At 47.4% G+C, this 26,504-nt stretch overlaps 1 protein-coding gene and 2 non-coding genes across 3 annotated transcripts; all 3 read right to left on the bottom strand.

The window, feature by feature from the left end:
- Window positions 1–174: 174 nt before the first annotated feature.
- Window positions 175–246, bottom strand: TRNAQ-CUG (transfer RNA glutamine (anticodon CUG)). The gene has a single exon. It is a non-coding gene; the product is annotated as a tRNA-Gln (tRNA).
- Window positions 232–25,517, bottom strand: LOC132085709 (uncharacterized). The gene is made up of 22 exons (XM_059491143.1): window positions 25,409–25,517; window positions 23,802–23,916; window positions 23,631–23,714; window positions 23,443–23,523; window positions 23,294–23,365; window positions 23,124–23,216; window positions 22,704–22,827; window positions 22,187–22,242; window positions 22,048–22,140; window positions 21,350–21,361; window positions 20,687–21,287; window positions 15,094–15,396; window positions 13,305–13,403; window positions 11,983–12,009; window positions 11,459–11,485; window positions 8,642–8,668; window positions 7,686–7,706; window positions 7,549–7,575; window positions 6,522–6,609; window positions 5,901–6,035; window positions 5,309–5,567; window positions 232–336 (listed from the first exon to the last, which is right to left on the bottom strand). The coding sequence occupies exons 2-22, from the start codon at window positions 23,865–23,867 to the stop codon at window positions 232–234; spliced, it is 2,400 nt and encodes a 799-aa protein (XP_059347126.1). The 5' UTR covers window positions 23,868–23,916; window positions 25,409–25,517.
- Window positions 420–492, bottom strand: TRNAK-UUU (transfer RNA lysine (anticodon UUU)). The gene has a single exon. It is a non-coding gene; the product is annotated as a tRNA-Lys (tRNA).
- Window positions 25,518–26,504: the final 987 nt, after the last annotated feature.

The raw sequence follows: 26,504 nt of genomic DNA, 5'->3' as shown, positions 1-26,504 counted from the left end.
GACACCCCGGGAGACCTCAGGAACACCCTAGGGACACTTCGGGGACATCCCCAAAGCAGGAACACCTCGGGGACACTCCTGAAGCGGGAACACCCCGGGGACACCCCCAAATCAGGGACACTGCGGGGACACCCCGGGGCGGGGTCTGGGCGGTGCTGCCGCAAAAGGAGGCGCAGGTCCCACCGAGATTCGAACTCGGATCGCTGGATTCAGAGTCCAGAGTGCTCACCATTACACCATGGGACCGCCCGCAATGCTGCGTCCCGCTCCCTCCGCCACGAAAAAGAGACCGCGGGGCCGCCCCTGCGGGAGGGGGCGGGAAACCCCCGGGAAGGGCTGGAAAAAGAGGAAAAAAGCGAAAAAAAGTGGAAAAAAATGAAAAAATGGGGAAAAGTGAAAAAAGAGAGAAAAAGAAGAGTCGCCCGAACAGGGACTTGAACCCTGGACCCTCAGATTAAAAGTCTGATGCTCTACCGACTGAGCTATCCGGGCTCTGCAACACGCGCCTACAGGACAGGACTCAAGGCGATTTGGAGAAAAACTCGCGGGTTTGGGGAAATAATCGGGGGATTTGGGGGAGAAACCCGAGGATTTCGGGAGAAACCTCGTGATTTTCGGGAAAACCTCGAGGATTTGGGGAAAAATAGAGCGGTTGTAGGTTAAAATCGAGCGGTTGTAGGGGGAAAAAAAAAGGGTTTGGGGAGAAAACTAAACGAGGTTTTGAGGGCAAAAAAGGGATTCTGGGAAAAAGAAAAAAGAGGTTTTAGGGAAAAACCCGATGTTTCAGGGAGGAAACCCGATATTTTAGGGAGAAAATCGAGGTTTTAAGGAAAACCTGGAGGTTTTGGGGGAAAATCTCGCGGGTTTTGGGAGAAACACGTGATGTTAGGGAGAAAACCCCAAGGTTTTAGGGAAAACCATGAGGTTTTGGGGAGAAACCAGAGGTTTTGGGGAGAAACCCGAGGTTCTGGGGAAAAACCTGAGGTTTTGGGGAGAAACCCGCGGGTTTGGGGGATTTTAACTCGCCGGGGTTGGGGCAGGGAGGGGCAGAACGCGGCAGAGCTGCCCCAGACAGAGAACCGAATACGGAATTGGAGATTTTTGGTGGAATTTAACCCCAGAAACCCTCAGCTTTCTCCACAAACGCATTTCCGTGCAGGGGAATAGAGAAATAACTAGATTTGGGTTTTTCCCAAAAAAACCGGAGGGCTGTTTGTTGGCTTCTTCCTCCCCGAGTGAGGGATTTTCGGGGTTTACTTCAAAATAACATTTTTACTATTACTACTACAACTACAACCATTATTAATAACAACGCAAATAATTATGATAATAATACATTTATAAAGTAAAATAAAATAAAATAAAAAATTATATAGCAATATAATATATAAATCTACTAGAAAAAATAAAAGTAGTCATTATAGTCTTACGATATTATTATTGTTATTATTATTACTACTACTACTACTACTACTACTACTACTACTACTACTACTACTACTACTACTACTACTACTACTACTATTATTATATCCTCCACAAGGACCATTGGTGGATAGGCCCACATTTCCCAACATTTTCCCTCACATTTCCTGCCATTTTCACCCTCTTATTTCCCATTTTTTCCACACGTTTTCCACCTCTTTCACTTCTTATTTCCCATTTTTTCCCTCCTGTTTCCAATTTTTTACCTCACATTTTCCACCCCCTTTCCCCCTCACATTTCCAGTTTCTTCCTTTCATGTTTCCTGCCATTTCCCTCTCTTATTTCCCACTTTCTACCTCAAATTTTCTGCTCTTTCCCCGCCTCATGTTTCCTGCCATTTCCCTCTCTTATTTCCCATTTTTTTACCTCAGGTTTGCAACACTTTTCCCTCCTCACACTTCCCACCATTTTGTCTCCTGACATTTCCTGGTTTTTGCCTCACACTTCCCACCCTTCCTTTCCCCCCCTCACATTTCCCACCATTTTCACCCTCTTATTTCCAATTTTTTACCTCACATTTTCCGGCCTTTTCCCCCTCACGTTTCCTGCCATTTCCCCCCTCAGGTTTCCCATTTGTTACCTCATAATTTCCACCCTCTTTCCCCCTCACATTTCTCAACATTTTCTCCCCTCATACTTCCCGCCATTTTCACTCTCTTATTTCTCATTTTTACCTCACGTTTTCTGGCCTTTCCCCCACCTCTTATTTCCCATTTTGTACCTCAGGTTTTCCACCTTCTTTCCCTCCTCCCATTTCCCAGCATTTTCTCCCCTCATATTTCCCGCCCTTTTCCCCCCCTCACATTTTCCATTTTTTATCTCACATTTTCCTGCTCCTTTTCCCCCTCATGTTCCCCAACATTCTCTCCCCTCACACTTCCCACCATTTTCATCCTCTTATTTCTCATTTTTTACCTCATGTTTTTCACCCTCTTTCCGCCTCATGTTTCCCATTTTCTTACCTTATGTTTCCTGCCCTTTTCTCCCCTCACATTTCCCGCCCTTTTCTCCCCCCACGTTTCCTGCTCTTTTTCCTCTCACATTTCCTACCCATTTCCCTCTCATATTTCCCATTTTTACTTCCTATTTTATATTTTACTTTTTACTTCATATTTTCTGCCCTCTTTCCCCCTCACATTTCCCAACAATTTCTCCCCCCACCTTTTTTCCCCTCACCATTCCCACCATTTTTCCTCTCACATTTTCCATCCTTTTCTCCCCTCACGTTTCCAACTCTTTTTTTTCCCCTCACATTTCCCACCCATTTTCCCCTCACATTTCTCGTTTTTTTACTTCACCTTTTCTGTCCCTCTCTCCCTCCCATTTCCCAAGTTTCTCCCCTCACGCCTTCCACAATTTTCACCCTCTTATTTCTCATTTTTTACCTTATATTTTCCACCCTCTTTCCCCCTCATGTTTCCCATTTCCTTACCTTATGTTTTCCGCCCTCTTTCCTTCATGTATCATGCCCTTATCCCCTCACATTTCCTGCTCTTTTCTCCCCTCACGTTTCCTGCTCTTGTTCCTCCCACATTTCCCACCCATTTTCCCCCTCACATTTCCCATTTTTTACCTCATATTTTCTGCCCGCTTCCTCCCTCACATTTCCCAACAGTTTCTCCTCTGATGTTTCCTACCCTTTTTTCTCTCACATTTCCCATTTTTTACCTCACGTTTCCCCCCATTTCCCCCCCTCACGTTTCCCCCATTTTCCCCCCTCATGTTTCCCCCCATTTTCCCCCCTCATGTTTCCCACCATTTTTCCTCTCACATTTCCCACCCATTTTCCCCTCACGTTTCTAATTTTTTACCTCACCTTTGCTGTCCCTTTTCCCTCATGTTTCCCTCCATTTTCTCCCCTCACATTTCCCACCATTTTCTCCCCTCATGTTTCCCTCCATTTTCTCCCTTCATGTTTCCCTCTTCTCCCCTCATGTTTCTCACCCTTTTCCCCCTTATCTTTCCTATTTTTTGCCTCACCTTTTCTGCTCTTTTCCCCCTCATGTTTACCTCCATTTCTCCCCTCACGTTTTCCCGCCCTTTTCTCCCCTCACGTTTCCCCCTCTTTTTCCCACTCACATTTCCCACCCATTTTCCCCCTCACATTTTCCATTTTTTGCCTCATATTTTCTGCCCTCTTTCCCCCTCCCATTTCCCAACAGTTTCTCCCCTGAGCTTTCCACCATTTTCCCCTCACATTTCCCATTTTTTACCTCACATTTTCCTCCATTTTCTTCCCTCACGTTTCCCACAATTTTTTCTCTCACATTTTCCACCCTTTTTTCTCTTATCTTTCCTATTTTTTACCTCACTCTTTCTGCCCTTTTCTCCCCTCATGTTTGCTGCCCACAAATTTGGATTTTCTTCTCAATTCATCCTTTCCTGCTGGGTGTCCCCATGTCCATCCCCTTTGCTGTCGCCTAGGGTGAGTGATAATTGGTATATTTAAATGAGAATAATTTAAATTTTGACTTTTTATAATATTTAATATAATATGTTTTATATAATAATTTTAAAATAATTTTTTAAAGCATATAGGGTGAGGTTTAGGGTCAGGGAATATTTGGAATATTAAAATGCAAATAATTTTAATATTTAAATATGAATTTGGGTTAGGTTTAGGTTTAGGTTTAGGGTTTTGGTTGGGGTTGGGGCCAGAGTTAGGGGATAATTGGAATATTAAAATGATAATAATATGAGTATTTAACAGGGAATTTAACTTTTTAATGCTAATATTACATAAGGTTAGGGTCAGGGTTAGGGTCACGGAATATTGGGAATATTAAACTGTAAATAATTTGAATATTTAAATGAGAATTTGAGTTAGCATTAGATTTAGGATTAGGGTTAGGATTAAGGTCATGGTTACTGTTAGTAAATTTTTGGAATGTTAAAATGAGAATATCTTGAATATTTAACAGGAAATTTAATTTTTAAACACAAACATTTCAAAGGGTTTGTGTTAGGGTTAGGGTTTGGGGATAATTGGAATTTTAAAATGAGAATAATTTCAATATTTAACTGGGAATTTAATTTTTAGATGTGAATATTCCATAGGGTTAGGGTCAGGGTCAGGGTTGGGATCAGGAAATATTTGGAATATTAAAATGGAATTAATTGGAATATTTAAATGGGAATTTGGGTTAAGGTTAGATTAATGGTTAGTGTTAGGTTTAGGTTTAGGGTCAGAATTTTGCATGGGATTAAGGTCAGGATTAGGGGATAATTGGAATGTTAAATGTGAATAATTTGAATATTCCTATTGGAATTTGGGTTAGGGTTAGTGTAAAGGTCATAATAACAGTTTGTAAGTATTTGGAATATTAAAATGAAAATAGTTTGAATATCTAATTGGGATTTCATTTTTAAAAGTGAATATTCCAATGTGTTCTGCTTAGGTTTGAGGTTAGGGTTGGGGTTAGGGGATAATTGGAATTTTAAAATTATAATAATTTGAATATAAAAATGTTAGGGTTAGGGTCACGTTTTGGTTTTGGGTCATCGTCACTGTCATGGTTAGGGGATAAGTGTAATATTAAAATAGGAATTATTATGATCTTTAAATTCTAATTTGGGTTTGGGTAAGGATTAGGGTTAGAGTTAGTGTTATGGTTAGGGTTAGTGTCAGTGAATATTTGAAATAATAAAATGAGAATTTTTTGCTTATTTAACAGGGAATTTAATTTTTAAATGCAAACATTTCAAAGTGTTTTTTTTTTTCTAGGGGATAATTGGAATTTTAAAATGAGAATAATTTGAAAATACACCTGAAAATTTAATTTTTACACCCAAATATTCCCCAGGTCTGTTTCAAGCCCTGACGGGGCGGATCCCCAGCCCACTCCCGCCCGATCCCGGCCTGAAGAACGGGAACAGATTCCCGGGGATTTCCAGCGGCACAGATCCCAGGAGCTGCTGCTCCTCGGCGTCGAAGAACCGGAGCCGGCGCCGCTCGAGGTCCAGCAGCACCCCGAGCACGCGGCAGCGCCCCGGGCTCCGCTGCAGCCGCCCGCCCCGCAGCCGGAACGCGCCCCGGGAAAACGCCAGCGATGGGGCCAGGGATGGGGCCAGGGATGGGGCCAGGGATGGGGCCAGGGATGGGGCCGCAGCCCCCGGGATGGACGGGACGGGGTGGTACCGGTGGCAATCCGGGGTGGGATCCAGGGTGGGATTTGGGATGGAATCCCGAATGGGATCTGGGATGGGATCCTGCAGGGAATTGGGGATGGAATTTGGGATGGGATCTGGGATGGGATTTGGGGTGGAATTCCCCAGGGGATCCTGCAGAGAATCCAGGATGGGATCCCGAACAGAATCTCGCAGGGAATCATCCCTCAGGGACTCATCCTGCAGGGAATCTGGGATGGAATCCAGGGTGGAATCCCGGATGGGATCCCGAATGGAATCCCTCAGGGAATCCCGGATGGAATCCCGGATCTCCTCTGGGAGCACGCCCAGCTCCCAGTCGCTGCTATGTCCCAGCTCCACTTCCCAGTAGTGCTTCCCATGGGAAAATCCCTCCCGAGCCACAGCCAGGGCCCCCAGGTGGGGCTGGGATCGGGGATCGGGGCCGGGAATTTGGGATCCGGGATTGGGGCCGGGGATTTGGGATCCGGGATCGGGGCCGGGGATTTGGAATCCGGGATTGGGGCCGGGGATTTGGGATCCGGGATCGGGGCCGGGGATTTGGGATCTGGGATCGGGGCTGGGGATTTGGGATCCGGGATCGGGGCTGAGGATTTGGGATCTGGGATCGGGGCTGGGGATTTGGGATCCGGGATCGGGACCGGGGATTTGGGATCCGGGATCGGGGCCGGGGATTTGGGATCCGGGATTGGGGCCGGGAATTTGGGATCGGGGATTGGGGCTGGGGATTTGGGATTCGGGATTGGGGCTGGGGATTTGGGATCCGGGATCGGGGCTGAGGATTTGGGATCGGGGATTGGGGCTGAGGATTTGGGATCGGGGATCGGGGCCGGGGATTTGGGATCCGGGATCGGGGCCGGGGATTTGGGATCCGGGATCGGGGCCGGGGATTTGGGATCCAGGATTGGGGCAGATCCAGGATCGGCCCCAGATCAGCAGGGCCGGGTGGGTGCAGCTCTCGTCCAGCGTCAGCGAGACTGGGAAAGAGGGGGGCGGGGAACGTTTGATAAAGGTTTGATAGGGTTTTGATAGGTTTATGATAGTGTTTGATAGAGTTTGATAGAGGTTGATAAGGTTTGGTAGGGTTTTGATAGGATTTGTTAGGGTTTAAAAGGGGTTTGATAGGGTTTGATAGCATTTGATAGGGATTTGATAGGGTTTGATAGGTTTTTTATAGGGTTTGATAGTGTTTTGATAGTGTTTGATAGCGTTTGATAGGGTTTGATAGAATTTGATAGAATTCAATAGTGTTTGATAGGGTTTGATAGCATTTGATAGGGTTCAGTAGTGTTTGATGGGGTTTGATAGGGGGTTGATAGGGGTTTGATAGCGCTTGATAGCGTTTGATATCGTAGGCTATCGTGGGATATAATCTGATACAATTTTATATTGTTTGATACCATGCGATATCGTTGATGATGTGATATCATTTGATACCGTTTGATTTAGTTTGATATCAGGTGATATCACTCAATATTGTGTGGTGTTGTTTGGGAGAGGAAAGGGAAAATGAGAAAAGGCAAAAGAAGAGGAAAAGGAAGAGGATGGAAATGAGGATGAGGAAGGAGAAGAGGATGAGGAAGAGAAACAGGGACAGGAAGAGGACAAGGAAGAGGAAGAGGAAGGAGAAAAGGAAGAGGAAGAGAAACGGGAACAGAAAGCGGAGGAGGAAATGGAGGAAGAGGAAGAGAAATGGAGAAGGGGAAGAGGGAGAGGATGAGGATGAGGAAAGGGAAGGGGAAGGGGAAGGGGAAGAGGAAGAAGATGAGGATGAGGATGAGGAAGAGGAAGAAAATGAGGATGAGGATGAGGAAGGGGAAGAGGAAGAGGAAGAAGATGTGGATGAGGATGAGGATGAGGAAGGGGACGATGAGGAAGAGGAGGATGAAGAAGAGGAAGGCTCGGGCCGCACTCACCTGCATGGCTCTGGGCCCTTCGGAAATCTGCGGGAGAGCAGCAGCGCTAATTACCGGTAATTATCACTGATTGACGGCCATTAACGCTCATTAAGGGCAGCTCATTTGCATATGGCCGGGGGGCGGGAACCACTCACCGAGCTGGGCCTGGAGCTGCTCTGGAACGAGAGCGCCGAGAGGTCAGGGGGGACACCTGTGTGACACCTGAGGGACACCTGAGTGACACCTGAGGGACACCTGAGGGACACCTGTGTGTGACACCTGTGTGTGACACCTGTGTGACACCTGTGTGACACCTGTGTGTGACACCTGAGGGACACCTGTGTGTGACACCTGTGTGACACCTGTGTGACACCTGTGTGTGACACCTGTGTGTGACACCTGTGTGTGACACCTGAGGGACACCTGTGTGTGACACCTGTGTGTGACACCTGTGTGACACCTGTGTGTGACACCTGTGTGTGACACCTGAGGGACACCTGGGGGACACCTGAGTGTGACACCTGAGGGACACCTGAGTGTGACACCTGTGTGTGACACCTGTGTGACACCTGAGTGTGACACCTGAGGGACACCTGTGTGTGACACCTGTATGACACCTGTGTCAATGTCTAATCAGTCATTAATTATTCTCTGTCTAATCAATCATTAAATGGCCTATTTCTAAATAATCATTATTAGTCCCTGTCTAATCGATCATTGGTCAATGCCCAATCAATCATTAATTAGTCTCTGTATAATCAATCATTAATTAGTCTCTGTCTAATAATAAATTAATAAATGCCTAATCAATTACTATTTAGCCTCTAATCAATCATTAATGAGTCCCTGACTAAACAATCATTAATGAGACAATGCCTAATCAATCATTAATTGGTCTGTGTTTAATCAATCGTTAATTAGCCAATATCTAATCAATCATTTATTACACTCTGTCTAATCAATCTTTAATGAGTCCCTCTCCAATCAGCTATTAATTAGTCAATGCCTGATCAATCACTAAGTAGCCTCTGTCTAATCAGTCATTAATTAGTCAATGTCTAATCAATCGTTAATTAGTCCCTGGCTAATCAATCATTAATTAGAGCCTCACCCAGTCTTGCGTCCATCTCCAGTTTCTCTGCGGGGGCAGAAAAGGAAATTGGGGAATTCTGGGATATCAATTAATTAAATAATTAATTATTAGAAATTAATATTTGTTAATGAATAACTCATAAGTATTAATTACTTAAAATTAATATATTATTATAAATGAATAATTAATAAATATCAATCTTTAAAATAATGAATTATTATAAAATTATTGTTAAAACTAATCATTATTAATGACTAATTGTAATTAATTACTAGAAAATTTATTTTTATACATTTATGATTATAATGAATAATTTCTTATTATTAATTTACTATTAGATAATTGAATTTATTATTAGCAATCAATAATTAATAATGAATATTTCTTTATTATTTACTTAAGAGAATTCAATTATTTACTAGAAATTCATAATTACTAATGAATGTTTTATCATTATTTTAATATCTGAAAATAAATTTTATTTAAAATTACTATTAATTGATATTATATTATTATTAATTTATTATGAGAAACTTAAATTCTATTAGAAATTGTTGATTATTAATTAATATTGCAATAGTATTATTTTCTTCCTAGAAAATTGTCTTTATTAGACATTGATAATAATTAATACTTTATTATTATGAATTTATTATTAGAAAATAAAAATAATAGTTATAAATTAATATTAAGAGTTAATAATTTGTTATTGTTAACTAATTCCTAGAAATTAATTTTATTGATAGAAATGAATAACTATTAATGAATATTTTTATTTTTAATTAAGAGAAAATAACAATTATTAATATATAATTTATTAATAATTTGATATTAGAAATCTGAAATAATTATTATACATTAATGATAATTATCAAATATTAAAATATTATTTTAATTAATTAATCCATAATTAATTCAGGCTTAAGCAAATTTTAAATTAATTTGAAATTTCACTTTTTTTTGCGTCTTTTTCCCAAAATAATCTCAAATTTTCCCCCTGATAAATAATTAATTGCTGAATGAATTGATTAATTAACTAATTAATTACGGAACTAATTAGCAGAAATCTCAATTCCCAAAATCGCAGCTTTGGCATTTTTACCCCTCTGGAGTTTCCCCGTCACCTCCTCTGGAAATAAGAGAAAAATGGAAATTATTAATTGGCAATTAATCATTAATTAGTGCCAGACTAATAATGAATAGTGGCTGCTATACATAAATAATTAATGGATTTATTATTTTTTTAATTTTTATTTTTATTTATTATTTTCATTTATGAGTTAGTAATTATTAATTCATTATCATTCTTTCATATTTTTATTGCTAATCTTAAGATAATTAATTATTAATTATTAATTATTATTACTTTATTTTATTATATTTTATATACTTTATTATTATTAATTACTGAATGTTTTAAATTATTATATTGTATTTAATATACAATTATCTAATTATAATTAATTCACTTTTTATTGCTAATTAACTATTGTATTCAATATAAATTTAATTATTTATTCATTAATTATTACAAACTTTTTAGCTAAATAATTAAAATTACAATTAATATAATAATTAAATCTAAGAATATAATTACAAATATTAATTGAAATAATAATCAGAATAAAGCTAATAAAGAATTCGAGTCTAATAATTAACGTCCCTATTAATTAGTCATTGTTTAATAAATCATTAATTAGTCTATATATGATCAATAATTAATTGATCCGCGTCTAATAAATAATTATTCTACATGTAATAATAATAAGTCTATGTCTAATCAATAATTAATTTATCTGTGTCTAATAAATAATTAATTAGTCTATTTGTAATAATTAATTAGTCTACGTGTTATTATAATTAGTCTATGTCTAATCAATAATTAATTCATCTACGTCTAATAAATAATTAATTAGCCTATTTGTAATAGTCAATTAGTCTATGTCTAATCAATCACTATTTAGATAATTAACCTAAGTCTAATAAATAATTAATCTAGGATTAATAATTAGCTAATTAGCAGCTAATATATCATTCATTAGGGGCTGATAACAAATTAATAAAATGCTAATAAATTAATAATTAGCGGCTAATTGTTTATTAACTGTAATAATGAATTAATCAGTGGCTATTAATGAATGAGTGCAGCTCTTACCCAGCTCCATCCTGAGCTCCTCGGTCTCTGCGGGGATTCGGGAATTTGGGAATTTGGGGATTTGGGAATTTGGGGATTTGGGAATTCGGGAATTTGGGGATTCGGGGAATTTGGGAATTTGGGGATTTGGGGATTTGGGAATTCGGGAATTCGGGAATTCGGGAATTTGGGGATTCGGAAATTCGGGAATTTGGGGATTTGGGGATTTGGGGATTTGGGGACGGGAATTTTTGGGAATTCCAGAAATTTTAGGGGAATTTGGGGAATTTGGGGAATTTTTGGGATTTGGGAATGGGAATTTTGGGGAATTTGGGGATTTACGAGCAGGAATTTTGGAGGATTCCAGGAAGTTTTGGGATTTAGGGATGGGAATTTTGGGGAATTTTGGGATTTAGGAATGAGAATTTTGGGGGGTTTTTGGGGATTTAGGGACTCGAATTCAGGAATTCCAGGAGGATCTGGGAATTTAGAGACGGGAATTTCGGGGAATTTGGGATTTAGGCACAGGGTTTTGGGGAATTTGGGTAATTTTTAGGATTTATGAATGGAAATTTTGAGGAAATTTGGGGAATATTTGGGATTTAAGAGCAGGAAATTTCGGGAATTCCTGGGATTTGGGGATTTAGGGACTGGAACTTTGGGAATTTTGGGGATTTGGGGAATTCCAGAGCTGAGCTCACCCTCGCTGATTTCCTGCTGGGATTTCCCTGGGAACGGGAGAGCAAATGGGATTTTAAATGGAATTTTTGTTTATGTAGTCTTTAATTTTTGAAGTTTTATTTTATTTCATTTATTTTCTTTTTATTTATTTTCGTTTCATATTTTATTTCATTTCATTTTTATTTTTTATTTATAATTTCATTACATTTCATATTTCATTCTATTTTTAAAATATAATTTAATTTCATTTAATTTCATTTATTTTATTATATTTTTAAAAATTTAATTTATTTCATATCATTTAATTTCATTTAATTTCATCGATTTTACTTAATTTAATTTTCAATTTTATTTCATCTCAATTTAATTTAGTTTAATTTATTTCATTTCATTTTATATAGTATTTAATTTTGCTTTCTTTTTGATTAAAATTAATCTAAATTTAAAATTATTTAAATTTAAATTTAATTTAAATATTGAAAAATAATATAAATCATGAATAATTAATTAATAATTAATAAATGCAATTCATTAATGCACTCACGCTCCTGAGCCAGAATCCGGCGGTCTCCTGGAGAACAGGTAATTAGGAGATAATTAATGGGAAATTAATGGGCAGATAATGGGAAATTAATGGATAATTAATGGATAATTGAATGATACATCATGGGTAATTAATTGGTAAATGTTGGGTAATTAATGAGAAATTAATGGGTAATAAATGGGGACATTATGGGTGATGAATGGGTAATTAATGATGAGTAATTAATTGGCAGTTAATTGGTTATTAATGGATAATTATTTGGTAATTATTGAATAAATTAGGAGTGGTTAATTGGTAATTAATGGGTCAATAATGGGTTATTATTGGGTAATTAATGAGTAAATAATGGATAAATTACTGGGTAATTAATGAGCAATTAATGGGTACTGAATGGCTAATGAACAGGAAATAATGAATTTTTAATTAATGAAATAAAGGGAGTAAAAGGGAAAAGGGGAAAGAAAAATGGAAATGGGGAAGAAAACGAAAAACGGAAAAATTGAAGGGGAAAAGGAGGAAAAGGGGAAAAATGAGGGGGAAAAGGCCAGAAATGGGAAAAATGGAAAAATGGGGAAAAACAGAAAAAGAGGAGGAAGAAAAAGGGAAACAAAAAGGGGGGAAAGGGAAGAAGAAAAGGGAAAAGAGAAATAAAACAAGAGAGAAAAAGGGAAGAAAAACAGAAATAAAAGGGAAATAGAAAGGGGGGAAAGGGAAGAAAAAAGGGAAAAGAGGGAAAAAAGTGAAGAAAAAGAGGGGAAAATGGGGGGGAAAGGAAATAAAAAAGGGGAAAGAAGAAAAAAGGGAATTGAAAAGGGGAAACGGGGGGAAATGGGGAAAAAGGAAATAAAAGGGGAGGAAAACAGGGAAAAGAGGGAAATAGAAAGGAGGGAAAATGGAATAAAAAGGGAAATAGGAGGAAAAGAGGGAAAAATAGAAATGAAAGGGAAATAAAATGAGGGAAAAGGGGGAAATTGGGGGGGAAAGGGGAAATAAAAAGGGGAAAATAATAAAGGAAATTTAAAGTGGGGAAAAGGGAAGAAAAAGGGAAATAAAAAGGGAGAAAAGAGGGGAAAAACAGAAATAAAAATGGAAATAGAGGGAAAAGGGAGAAAAAAGAGGGAAATTGGGGGGGAAAAGGGGAAATAAAAAGGGGAGAAAAGGGAAATAAAAAGGAAATTAAAAGGGAAGAAAAAGAGGGGGAAAGGGAAAAAAAGGGGGAAAAGGGAAATAAAAAAGGTGGGAAAAGGGGAAAAAAGGGAATAAAAAGGGGGGAAAGGGAGGAAAAATGGAAAATTTTGATTTTTGGGGATTTTTCCGCTCACGGCGCAGGCGGAAGGCGGCGGCCAGCACCAGGCACAGCGCGAGGATGAGGAGCAGGACGAAGGCCGGGAGCCACGGCGACGGAGACGGGAAGAAAACGTCTGGAAAGGAACCCGGGAATTGCAGAAAAATGGGAATTATGGAAGAAAAGCCCCTGGAATTCAGTAAAAAAATGGGTATTCTGGCCAAAGAAAATGGGAATTGTGGTCAAAAAAATTCCATTTTAAAAAGGGGATTATGGCAAAAAACAGGAATTATGTAAAAAAACTGGAATTACGGCAAAAAAAAATCCGGGAATTCCATCAAAAAATGGTAATTATGGCAAATAAAATGGGAATTCTATTAAAAATGGGAATTATGGCAAAAAAACCACTGGAATTCCATAGAAAATGGGAATTATGGCAAAAACCCCCAGGAATTCCATCAGAAAATGGGAATTACGGCCAAAAAAATGGTAATTCCATAAATAATGTAATTATGGCAAAAAAACCCCAGGAATTCTGTAAAAAAAAAAGGGAATTATGGCCAAAAATACAGGAATTCCATCAGAAAATGGGAGTTATGGAAAAAAAACCCGAGGAACTGCACAAAAAGTGGGAATTCTGTCAAAAAAAGGAATTCTGTAAAAAATGGGAATTATGGGGAAAAATGGGAATTCCATTAAAAATTGGGAACTATGGCCAAAAAAATCGGTAACTCTGTTAAAAATGTTAGTTCCATTACAAAATTGGAATTATGGCAAAAAATGGGAATTGTGGCCAAAAAAAAAAGGGAATTTCATTAAAAATGGGAATTCCAGCCATAAACTGGGAATCCCATCCCAAACTGGGAATCCCATCCCACAGAAAACCATCCCGCCCAATTTGGGACCTTCCCAAACCCCCAGAAAACCCCAGAAAATCCCAGAAACCTCCGGAAAATGCTGGAAAACCCAAGAAAAACCCCAGAAAATCCCAGAAAACCCTGGGAAACACTGGAAAATCCCCCAAAAATCTGGAAAACCCCCGAAAACACTGAAAACTCCAGAAAATGCCCAAAATCCCCAGAAAACCCAAGAAAATCCCAGAAAACGCTGGAAAGTCCCAAAAAACAACAGAAAATTTCCCAAAAACCTGGAAATCCCTGGAAAATCCCCCCAAAAATCTGGAAAACCGCAGAAAACCCAAGAAAACCCCAGAAAACCCCGGAAAATCCCAGAAAATGCCGGAAAATGCTGGAAAACACCAGAAAATCCCGGGAAACCCTGAAAAATTTCCAGAAAAACCCAGAAAAACTCAGAAAACCCCAGAAAACCCTGGAAAATCCCAGAAAACCTTGGAAACACTCGGGAAACCCCAGAATATGCCAGAAAAGCTCAGAAAACACACAAAAAACCCCGGAAAACCCCAGAAAACACCAGAAAAGTGCAGAAATATTCAGAAAATAAAAAAAAAAAACAACATGGAAAACCCAAGAAAACCCCAGAAAACGCTGGAAAATCCCAGAAAAGTCCAGAAAACCCCAGAAAAGCCCAGAAAACCCCGGGAAACTCAAGAAAATCTCCAAAACCCCCTGGAAGCCCAGAAAATCCAAGAAAACACTGAAAAATTCCAGAAAAACCCAGAAAATCCCAGGCAACACCGGAAACCCCAAGAAAACCCCAGAAAATCCCAGAAAACACCAGAAAATCCCAGAAAACCCAAAAAACCACTCCAGAAAACCTACAAAATTACCTCAAAAAACCACCCCAAAACCCAAACCCCGCTGGATTTTCCCATTGGGTGCAGAATTCCCGATTTCCCGGCCCCTCACCGGCGATGACCACGGCGGACTCGGCGGCCGATCCCGGTTCCGGGCCCAGGGCCCGGCACACGGCGCCGGCGGTGCCGGAGCCCGGCCGGAGCAGCAGCGAGATCTCGGCATTTTGGGAATTTCCAGAATTGTTCTGGGAATTTTGGGGGTCCCCGGGATCCTCCGCAGCCGCCGGGGGGTCCCGGCCGGGCCCGGAGCCCCAGAGCAGGCGCAGGTTCGGCTCCGGCGGCTCCGCGAGGCACCGCAGGCGGATCCCGGCCGGGCCCGGCCCCTCCAGCACCAGCAGCGGCGCCCGGAGCGTCCCTGCAGGGACGGGAGGGAAAATCACCGAGGTGACCGGGGGGGAAAGAGGATTTGGGGGCAAAAATCTCCAATTTGGGTCACTATTCCCCAATTGATTTGGGTCAATAATCTCAGAGTGATTGCGATCGATAATTCAGAATTGGTTGGTGTTAATATTCCCAGATAGTTTGGGATCAATCATCATGGATTGATTTGGGTCAATAATCCTGGAATTTATTTGGGTCAGTAACCCCAGATTGATTGGGATCAGTAATCCAGAATTGATTGGCATCAATATTCCCAAATTGTTTGGTATCAATATTCTCAAACTCATTTGGATCAATAATCCTGAATTGATTTGGGTCAATAATCCTGAATTGATTTGGGTCAATATTCCCCAACTGATTTGGGTCAATAATCATTGAATGATTGGGGTCAAAACCCCTGGGATTGATTGGAATCAATAATCCCAGATTGATTTGGATCAATAATCCTGGGATTGATTGGGATCAATATTCCCAGATTGATTATTGATCCCAAACAATTGATTGGAATCGATATTCTGGGATTGATTGGGATCAATATACCAGAATTCTTTCTGATCAATGTTCCCAAATTGATTGGGATCAATATTCCCAAATTTTTGGGGTTCAATATCCCGGGATTTCTGGGGTTCCAAATCCCAGAGTTCTGGGGTTTCCCATTCCCGGGATTTTTGGGGTTCCCGGAATTTTTGGGGTTTCTGTTTCCCAGGGTTTTTGGGGTTTCTCATTCCTGGGATTTTTGGGTTTAATATTCCTGGGATTTTAGGATTTCCCATTCACAGAGTTTTTGGGGTTTCCCATTCCCAGATTTTTAGGGTTCAGTATCCCAGAATTTTGGGGGTTCCCGGAGTTTTGGGGGTTTCTGTTTCCTGGGTTTTTGGGGTTTCTCATTCCTGGGATTTTTGGGTTTAACATTCCTGGGATTTTAGGATTTCCCATTCCTGGGGTTTTTGGGGTTCAATATCCCGGAATTCTTTGAGATTCACATTCTGGGATTCTTTGGATTCAATATTCCCGAATTCTGTGTTTAATATCTCGGGATTTTTGGGGTTTCCCATTCCCAGGATTTTTGGCGTTCCCGGGGTTTTTGGGGTTTCCCATTCCCAGAGTTCAGGATCCCCGTTCCCGGGATGGGATCACGGCTCTGTGGGGATTTGGATCCCGAATTGCCGATTCCCGATCCCACAAACTCACCGGTTATGGGACGGAGCACGGAGAGCACCAGGAGCAGCGGCAGCAGCGGGGGCGGGACTCCTGATCCCATTCCTGGTCCTGGACCTGATCCTGGTTCTGATCCTGGTTCTGATCCCAATCCAATATCCCGATCCCAATGCGGATCCTGATCCCAATCCCGATCCTACTCCTGATCCCAATGCTGATCCCAGTCCTGATCCTGATCCTGATCCAATCCCAATCCTAGTCCTGGTCCTGATCCTATTCCTGATCTTATTCTTGATCCCGATCCTGATCCTAATCCTATTCCTGATCCCAATCCCGGTCCTGATCCTATTCCTGATCCCGATTCCAATCCCAATCCCAATTCTATTCCAAATCCCAATCCCTGATCCTGATCCTGGTCCCAGTCCCGATCCTGATCCTAATCCCAATCCAATCCCAATCCTGATCCTGATCCCAATCTAATCCCTGATCCCAATCCCGATCCCAATCCCAATCCCAATCCCAATCCCAATCCCAATCCCAATCCCAATTCTATTCCTGATCCCAATCCCTGATCCTGATCCTGGCCCCGGTCCTAATCCTGATCCTAGTCCTGATCCTAATCCCAATTCTGATCCCAATCCAATCCCGATCCCGATCCTGATCCCAATCTAATCCCTGATCCCAATCCCGATCCCAATCCCAATCCTGATCCAATCTCAATCCCGATCCCAATCGCGATCCTGATCCCAATGCCGGTGCTGATCCCGATCCCAATCCTGCAGGGAAGGAGAAATTCCAGGGTCAGGGTCTGGAATTGGGGTTGGGAACAGCGGGAATGGGGTGGGGAGGGAACAGGGGAAAAGGAAAAGGTGGAAAAGGGAAAAGGGAAAAGGGAAACGTTCCCAAAAATCCACTGGGATCCTGAAAATCCACCAGGATCCAGGGAAATATTCCCAAAAGCCCACCAGGATCCCAAAAGTCCTCCGGGATCTGCAGAAATGTTCCCGAAAATCCACCGGGATCTCAAAAATCCCCTGGGATCTGCAGAAATGTTCCCGAAAATCCACCGGGATCCCAAAATCCCCCCCAGATCCCGGCCCCACCTGCGGCCGCTCCCTCGGAGCCGCTCCCGGAACTTCGGCCCCGGAACGGCCGCGGATCCAAAGGGCAGCGGGAAACGGGAGGGACCGGAATCGTTTGGGGGGATTTGGGGGGATTTATGGGGTTTGGGGGATTTTTGGGGTTTGGGGGACTGTGGGAAAAATGGGATTTGAGATTGGTGATTTGGCATTGGGGGATTTATGGAATTGGGGAATGTGGGGATTTGGGGGATGTGGGGATTTGGGGGATGTGGGGATTTATGGGATTGGGATTTATAGGATTGATGGGATTTGAGATTTGGGATTGGGGATTTGGGATTTATGGGATTGAGGATTGGGGATTTGGGGTTTGGGCATTTGGGGGATTGGGGATTTGGAGAATTTGGTTCAATTTGGGAATTTGGGGGGATTTTGGTGGATTTGCCTTAAAAAACTTCTGGGGATTGGAGAAAAGAAGAGTCAGGGTTTTTTTTTTCCAAGGAATTTTCTGGGATTTTGTGGGAATTCAGCATAAGGGATTCCAGGATGAGAAAAAGTGGGAATGAGGGGATTTGGATGTTGGTTCAGTGAGAAAAAATTGGGATTTTGATCCTCCCGATCCTTAAAACTATTTTAAAATTCCCAGAAAATTCCTTTAAAACACTTTAAAAATTCTTTTAAAATACCTTTAAACTCCTTTAGAATTCCCTTTATGTTCCTTAAAAATTCTTTTAAATTCCTTTAAAATCCTTTTAAAAACCTGTAAAAGTCTTTTAAAAATCCCTTTTAAATGTCTTTAAAATTCCCTTTAAATTCCTTTTAAATTCCATTTCAATTTCTTTAGTTCCTTTAAAAATCCTTTTAAAGGATTATTGCCCTTTTATTCCCCATATTTAGCCAATTTCCCCATTTCCCCCCCAATTTTCCCGCCTTTTTCTTTCCTTCCCCTTTTCACCACTTTTCCAATTTTTCCCCATTTTCCCCCAAAATTCCCATCCCGCCCCTTTTCCCCAATTTTTCCATCCCCCCATTTTTCCCTTTTTCCCCAATTTCCCCAATTTCCCCCCTTCCCCCCAAGTTTTGCTCCAATTTTCCCCACTATTTTCCAACTTTTCCCATTCCCCCCCATTTTTTCCCATTTCCCCCCAAAATTCCAGTTTTCCAATTTTTCCCCATCCTCCCCCCCCCCAGTTTTCCCATTTTCCCCATTTTTTCACAATTTTTTTCAATTTTTCTCAATTTTCCCAATTTTCCCCATTTTTCCCAAAAATTCCAATTTTCTCTTTCCCCCATTTTCCCCCATTTTCCCCCATTTCCCCCCTTTTCCCTGATTTCCTCCCATTTTCCCTCCATTTTTCCCAATTTACCCCATTTCCCCCCCATTTTTCCCATTTTCCCCAAAAATTCCCATTTTCCCCTTTTATTCCCCATTTTCCCCCATTTCCCCCCAATTTTCTGCCCCTCCCCCACCCACCAGACCCAAACAGGTAAAAAAAGGACAAAAAAAAGAAAGAGGCAAAAGTCCAAAATCCGGGAATTTTATTGAATTCGGGATCCCCACGTGTGCACAGGTGAGCCCAGGTGAGCCCAGGTGTGCACAGGTAACCCCAGGTGTGCCCCAGGTGTGCCCAGGTGAGTCCAGGGAATGCCAGGTGTGCCCAGGTGAGTCCAGGTGAGCTCAGGTAGCCCCAGGTGTTCCCAGGGATCCCCAGGTGTGCCCAGGGGTGCCCAGGTGAATACAGGTGTGCCCAGGTGAGCACAGATGGGCACAGGTAATGCCAGGTGAGCACAGGTGTGCCCAGGTAGCCCCAGGTAACCTCAGGTATGCACAGGTGAGCTCAGGTGTGGTCAGGTGAGCACAGGTAGCTACAGGTGAGCACAGGTGAGTCCAGGTGAGCTCAGGTAGCCCCAGGTGTGCCCAGGTGAGCACAGGTGAGCCCAGGTAACCTCAAGTGACCCCAGGTGAGCACAGGGATTCCCAGGTGAGCTCAGGTGAGCACAGGTGAGCACAGGTGAGCACAGACAACTCCAAGTGTGGCTCTCTGCCCATCACCTATCCAGGTGCTCCCAGCCCATCCCAGGTGCATCCATCACCTGTCCAGGTGTACTGGACCCTCTCCAGGTGTGTCCTTAACCTGTCCAGGTGTGCCCATCACCTGTCCAGGTGTCTCTACCCCATCTCCAGGTGTTTCCATCTCATTCCAGGTGTTCCCAGCCCATCTCCAAATGTTCCCCTCACCTGTCCAGGTGTCCCTATCCCATGTCCAGGTGTTCCCCTCACCTGCCCAGGTGTTCTCCTAACCTGTCCAGGTGTCCCCACCTCACTACTGGGGGATCTGGAGTCACCTGTGGGGCTCACCTGTCCCTCCTCACCTGTGGGGCTCACCTGGTCACTCTCCCCAGCAGAACTCACCTGTTCCCCCTCCCCTATGGAGCTCACCTGTCCCTCCTCACCTGTGGGGCTCACCTGGCTGCTCTCACCTGTGGGGCTCACCTGGCCACTCTCATTGTCACCTGTGGGGCTCACCTGTCCCCTCTCCCTTGCAGAGCTCACTTGGCTGCTCCCACCAGCAGAGCTCACCTGTCCCCACTCACCTGTTGGGCTCACCTGGCCACTCCCCCACTCACCTGTGGGGCTCACCTGGCTGCTCCCACTTGTGGGGAATCCCTGACTGCTCTCACCTGTGAGGCTCACCTGTCCCTCCTGACCTGCAGAGCTCGCCTGGCTGCTCTCACCTGCAGAGCTCACCTGGTCACTCCTTCCATCACCTGCAGAACTCACCTGGCCATTCCCACCTGTGGGACTCACCTGTCCCCCCTCACCTGCAGAGCTCACCTGGCTGCTCCCACTTTCAGAGCCCACCTGTCCCCCCTCACCTGTTGGGCTCACCTGGCCACTCCCCCACTCACCTGCAGAGCTCACCTGGCTGCTCGTACTTTCAGAGCTCACCTGTTCTCCCTCCTCACCTGTCGGGCTCATCTGTCCCCCCTCCCCTGCAGAGCTCACCTGTCCGCTCCCACTCTCACCTGTCCCCCTCACCTGTCCGCCGTGCCGCAGCCACGCCTCCCCCAGGTACCCGAGCACCGCCCCAGGTGGGCTCCGCCTCCCGGCCTGGGGGTGGAGCAGCCCCCGCAGCATCTCCAGCCCCGCCCCCCCCAAACCCCGCCAGGTGCGCGGCGGCGGCCCCGCCCCCTGGCCCGGCCCCGCCCCCTGCCCCGCTGCGCATGCGCGGCGGTGCCAGGCGCGGAAGCGGCGGAAGGCGGGGTCGGAGCGCGCAGGCGCAGTCCAGGGGAAGGTTCCGGTGAGCAGCGCGAAGAGCAGCACGCCCAGCGCCCAGGTGTCCACGGGCGGCGCCAGGTGCGGCAGGTGCGGCAGGTGCGGCTCACCTGGGCGGGGCAGCAGCTCGGGGGCGGCGTAGGGGGCGTGGCCGGGGGCGGGGCGCACCTGCGCGCCCTGCACGCGCGTCAGGCCGAAGTCGGCGAGCTTGACCAGGCGGCACTCGGCGTCGAAGGCCAGCACGTTGTCCAGCTTGAGGTCCGCGTGCACCAGGGCGTGGCCGTGCAGGTAGCACAGCGCCGAGCACACCTGGGCGGCGCAGCGCTTCACCTGCGGCTCCGGCAGGCCCACCTGCGGGCAGGGGACAGAGATGGGGTCACACCTGGGGGCACACCTGGGGACAGGTAACGCACCTGGGGGCACACCTGGGCATGGGGAACACAGCTGGGGGCACACCTGGGGGCACACCTGGGGACAGGTAACACAGTTGGGGTCACCTAGAGATGGGAGTCACACCTGGGGACAGGTGACACACCTGGGGTCACACCTGGGCGTAGGGGACACAGCTGGGTTCACCTGGAGATGGGGGTCACACCTGGGGGCACACCTACGGACAGGTAACACAGCTGGGGTCGCCTGGGTGGGGTCAGTTATTCACCTGCAGCTCCAGGAGACCCACCTGGGGTTGGGGGACACACCTGGGGCACACCTATGGGGTCACTCAGTGGCACCTGGGGACAGGAACACACCTGGGGACACACCTGGGGATGGGGGACCACCTGGGGACACTCAGCTCTGTCACCCAGCCAGGGCTGTGTCACCTGAGAGGTCACCTGGGCACACCTGTCCTCCCACCCGGGTGCAAAACTGTTCCCTCTTCCCACTCACCTGTCACTCACCTCACACCTGTCCCCCACCTGTCCCTCACCTGTCTCACCTGTGACTCACCCCAGGTGTGAGCAGCCCGCACAGGTCCCCCGCAGGTGTGAGCTCCATCCCTCACCTGTATCTCACCTGTCCCTCACCTGTCCCTCACCTGTCTCACCTGTCATACCTGTCCCTCACCTGTGACTCACCTGTCCCACCTGTCTGTCCCTCACCTGTGACTCACCCCAGGTGTGAGCAGCCCGCACAGGTCCCCCGCAGGTGCGAGCTCCTGGGCGAAGCCGAACTCCGTGGGCGTCTCGAAGGCGAGCGGCAGCACCTGGACGCAGGTGAGCGCCCCCCGCAGGCACAGGTGAGTGCAGAACTCGCGCAGGAAACGGAACCGGGGCGTGCGCGCCTTGGAGAGCAGCTTCAGCGCCACCTGCGCACCTGGGACAGGTGACACACCTGGGATAGGGACAGGCACAGCTGTGCCCAGGTGCCCCCAGGTGCGCTCATCCCCGCGCCAGGCCTGTGCCAGCAGCATGCACCCATGGGAGCTGCTGCCCAGGTGTGCCCAGGTGTGCACAGGTGTGTCTGTGGATATCCCCAGGTGTACCCAGGTGTGTCCAGGTGTGCCCATGTATATCCCAGGTGCCCCCAGGTGTGCCCAGGTGTGCCCAGGTGTGTCTGTAGATATCCTCAGGTGTGCCCATGTGCCCCCAGCTGTCCCCAGGTGTATCCCCAGGTGCCCCCAGCTGTGCCCAGCTGTGTCCAGGTGTCCCCAGGTGTATCCCCACCTGTCCCCAGGTGTCCCCAGCTGTCCCCAGCTGTCCCCAGCTGTCCCCAGGTGTGCCCAGGTGCCCCCAGGTGTATCCCAGGTGTGCCCAGGTGCTCTCTCACCTCCGTGCCGGGGCCGTGCCAGCAGCACCCGCCCGTAGGAGCCGCTGCCCAGCTCTCCCAGTATGGACCAGTCCCGCTCCAGCGCCCGCCGGGGCAGCGCCCGGTCCGCGCGGGCCATCAGCGCCTGCAGGGACCAGTATGGACCAGTATGGACCAGTACGGACCGGTACGGACCGGTAAGGACCGGTATGGACCGGTATGGGGTGTTATAAACCAGTATGGACCGGTATGGACCGGTATGGACTGGTATAAACCAGTAAGGACCAGTATGGACCAATGCAGACCAGTATATCCAGTACAAACCAGTATGGACCAGTACAGACCAGTACAACCAGTATAAATCAGTATAACCCAGTACAGACCAATACAGACCAGTACAAACCAGTACAGACCAGTGCAACCAGTACAACCAGTACAGACCTGCAGGAGCCGCTCCTGAGCTTCTGCTACTGACTCCTCATCATCGTCATCGTCACCTTCATCAGCAGCGGCCTCCACGCGGACATCCATGATCTGCCACCAGTATAAACCAGTATGAACCAGTATGAATCAGTGCAGACCAGTATGAACCAGTACAAACCAGTACAGACCTGCAGGGGGCACTCCTGACCCTGCTCATCATCGTCACCTTCATCATCGGCCTCTGAAGGTGCATCCGTGGCCTGCAGACCAGTATGGACCAGTATGAACCAGTACAAACCAGTATAAACCAGTATAATCAGTACAAACCAGTGCAGACCTGCAGGAGGCGCTCCTGAGCCTGCTCATCATCATCATCGTCATCTTCATCATCATCTGCGTCTGAGGGGACATCCGTGGCCTGCAGACCAGTACGGACCAGTAATGACCAGTATGAACCAGTACAGACCAGTATAAACCAGTATGAATGAGTATAACCACTATAACCCAGTATAACCCAGTACAGACCTGCAGGGGGTGCTCCTGACCTTGCCCATCGTCATCATCGTCACCTTCATCATCATCATCGGCCTCTGAAGGTGCATCCGTGGCCTGCAGATGAGTACAGACCAGTATAAACCAGTATGAACCAGTGTAACCAGTATGAACCAGTACAAACCAGTATGACCCAGTACAGACCTGCAGGGGGCGCTCCTGAGCCTGCTCATCATCATCATCGTCACCTTCATCCGAGGGAGTGTCCATGGCCTGGACCAGTATAAACCGGTATGAACCAGTATAAACCAGTATAACCCTGTATAGATCAGTATAATGCAATATAAACCAGTTCAGACCAGTATGACCCAGTGTAAACCAGTATGGACCAGTATGGACCAGTATGGACCAGTATAACTAATACAAACCAGTATAACCCAGTACAAACGAGTACTGACCAGTATAACCCAGTGTAAACCAGTACAGACCAGTACAGACCAGTATGACCAGTGTCCCCCAGTATAGCCCAGTATGACCAGTACAAACCAGTACAGACCAGTACAGACCAGTGTCCCCCAGTGTCCCCCAGTACAACCAGTACAGACCAGTATGACCAGTGTCCCCCAGTGTCCCCCAGTGTCCCCCAGTGTCCCCCAGTATAACCAGTACAGACCAGTACAGCCCAGTAGAACCCAGCAGAACCAGCCCAGCCCAGTGTGGGTTCCCCTCCCCCCCCTCCCCTCCCCCCCAGCACCTGTTCCCCTCCCCCCCCCCGGTGTCCCCAGTGCCACCTGTCCTGTCCGAGTGCCACCGGGGTCACCGATGTCACCAGGGCCCCCCGTGGCACCGGTGCCACCTGTTCCAGCGTGCCCAGGTGGCCTCGAGAGTGCCCCAAGTGCCCCGGGGGGGCCCCAGATGGCCCCGAGTGTCCCCAAATGTCCCTGAGGGTGGCCCAGCTGTCCCCAAGAGTCGCCCCCTGTTCCCATGGTGTCCCCAGGGTGGCCCCAGGGGTGGCCCAGCTGTCCCCGGGGTCCCACAGGTGTCCCCAAGGAGGCCCCAGGGGTGGCCCAGGTGTCCCCAAGGGTCCCTCACCTGTCCCCAAGAGTGCCCCAGGGGTCCCTCACCTGTCCCCAAGGGGCCTGAGGGGCAGCTCAGCTGTCCCCAGGGTCCCCCAGCTGTCCCAGGGTGTCACCAGGGTGGCCCAGCTGTCCCTGGGCATCCCAGAGGTGTCCCCAAGAGGCCCCGGGGGTGGCTCAGCTGTCCCCAGGAGGGGCCCCAGATGTCCCCGAGGGTCCCCAAGGGTTGCCACGGGTGGCCCAGCTGTCCCCAATGTCCCCCTGCTGTCCCCAAGGGTGGCCCAGGGGTCCCCCAGCTGTCACTGAGGGTGGCCCAGCTGTCACCAAGCAGGGCCCAGATGGCCCCGAGTGTCCCCAAGTGTCACCGAGGGTGGCCCAGCTGTCCCCGAGAGTGCCCCAGGGGTCCCCCAGCTGTCCCCAGGGGTCCCCCAGCTGTCACCAAGTGGGGCCCAGATGGCCCTGAGTGTCCCCAAGTGTCCCCGAGAGTGCCCCAAGGGTCCCCCAGCTGTCACCGGGGTGCCACAGCTGTCCCCAAGAGGGGCCCAGATGGCCCCGAGTGTCCCCAAATGTCGCTGAGGGTGGCCCTGCTGTCCCCAAGGGTCCCCAGCTGTCCCCAGGGCCCCCCACTGTCCCCCGGGTGTCGCAGCTGTCCCCAGGGTTCCCCCCCTGTCCCCAGGGTCCCCCCCCTGTCCCCAGGGTCCCCGCGCTGTCCCCGGGGTGCCACAGGTGCCCCACCTGTGTCCGGGCGCTGCGGCTGTCCCCAGGTGTCCCCGCTGTCCCCTGGGCCGTGTCCCCCCCGGTGGCCCCGCGGTTGTGACTCAGAGTTTCCCGAGCCCGCGGTGCCACCGCCCCGCCGGGATTGTCACCTGCGGCGCGACAGCGCGGGGACAGCGCGGGGGGACAGCGACAGGAGGGGACAGCGCGGGGGGACAGCACGGGGACACGGGGGGGGACAGGGACAGGAGGGGACAGAGCGGGGACAGAGCGGGGACAGAGCGGGGACAGAGCGGGGACAGAGGGAGGGGACAGAGCGGGGACAGGGACAGGAGGGGACACAGCGGGGGGGACAGCACGCGGGGACAGCACGAGAAGATGGGGGGACAGCGAGAGACAGTGGGGCGACAGTGCAGGGACAGTTTGGGGACAGCGAGAGACGGGGGGGGACACTGGGTGGGGGCAGCGCGGGGACATGGGGGAAACGGGGGACACGGGGGGGACACAGGGGACAGAGCGGGGACAGGGGGGGACACGGGGGGGACACGGGGGACAGCGAGAGACGGGGGGGACAGTGGGGGACAGAGAAGGGGCAGAGCAGGGGACAGGGAGGGACACGGGGCGGACAGAGGGACAAGGGGGCATGGGGGCACAAGGAGGAGGGGACAGCAAGGGACAGAAGGGGACAGGGTTTAAAAGGGGGGGGACAGGAGGGGACAGAGACAGGGATTGAGGGGACGGGGGGAGATGGGGGAGGGGACAGAGGGCACAGAGGGACAAGAGTGGGACAGGGAGAGCAGGACAGGAGGGGACAGGGGACAAAAGGGGAGGGGGACAGGAGGGGACAAAGGGGGCACGGGGAGAGGAGGGGACAGGGGTTGATGGGACAGGGGACAAAGGAGAAGGGGGCGACAGGAGGGCACAGAGACGGGGGGAGCACAGGGACAGGAGGGGACAAGGAGGGACACGGAGGGGACAGGACATGGGGACAGGAGGGGACAAGGGGGACGGGGAGGGCGGGAGGGGACAGGAGGGGACCCAAAGGGACAAGACAGGGACAAAGGGGGACTGGGAGGCACTGGGAGGGGGTTTGGGGGCACTGGGATATACTGGGAGG

Source organism: Ammospiza nelsoni, chromosome 32 (genome assembly GCF_027579445.1).
Source record: "Ammospiza nelsoni isolate bAmmNel1 chromosome 32, bAmmNel1.pri, whole genome shotgun sequence".
NCBI lineage: Eukaryota > Metazoa > Chordata > Aves > Passeriformes > Passerellidae > Ammospiza > Ammospiza nelsoni.
The sequence above is the reverse complement of the archived record's forward strand: the minus strand, read 5'-3'. Positions and strand labels throughout refer to the sequence as shown.

Bases quoted from the DNA above. Each gene is read 5' to 3' on its own strand.
- LOC132085709 (XM_059491143.1), bottom strand. From the start codon at position 23,867: ATGGACACTCCCTCGGATGAAGGTGACGATGATGATGATGAGCAGGCT. The intron at 22,243-22,703 runs GTGAGAGAGCAC...CCAGGTGCGCAG, and splicing joins GGCACGGCCCCGGCACGGAG to GTGGCGCTGAAGCTGCTCTC. The intron at 12,010-13,304 runs GTGAGCGGAAAA...CCTGTTCTCCAG, and splicing joins CGCCGCCTTCCGCCTGCGCC to GAGACCGCCGGATTCTGGCT.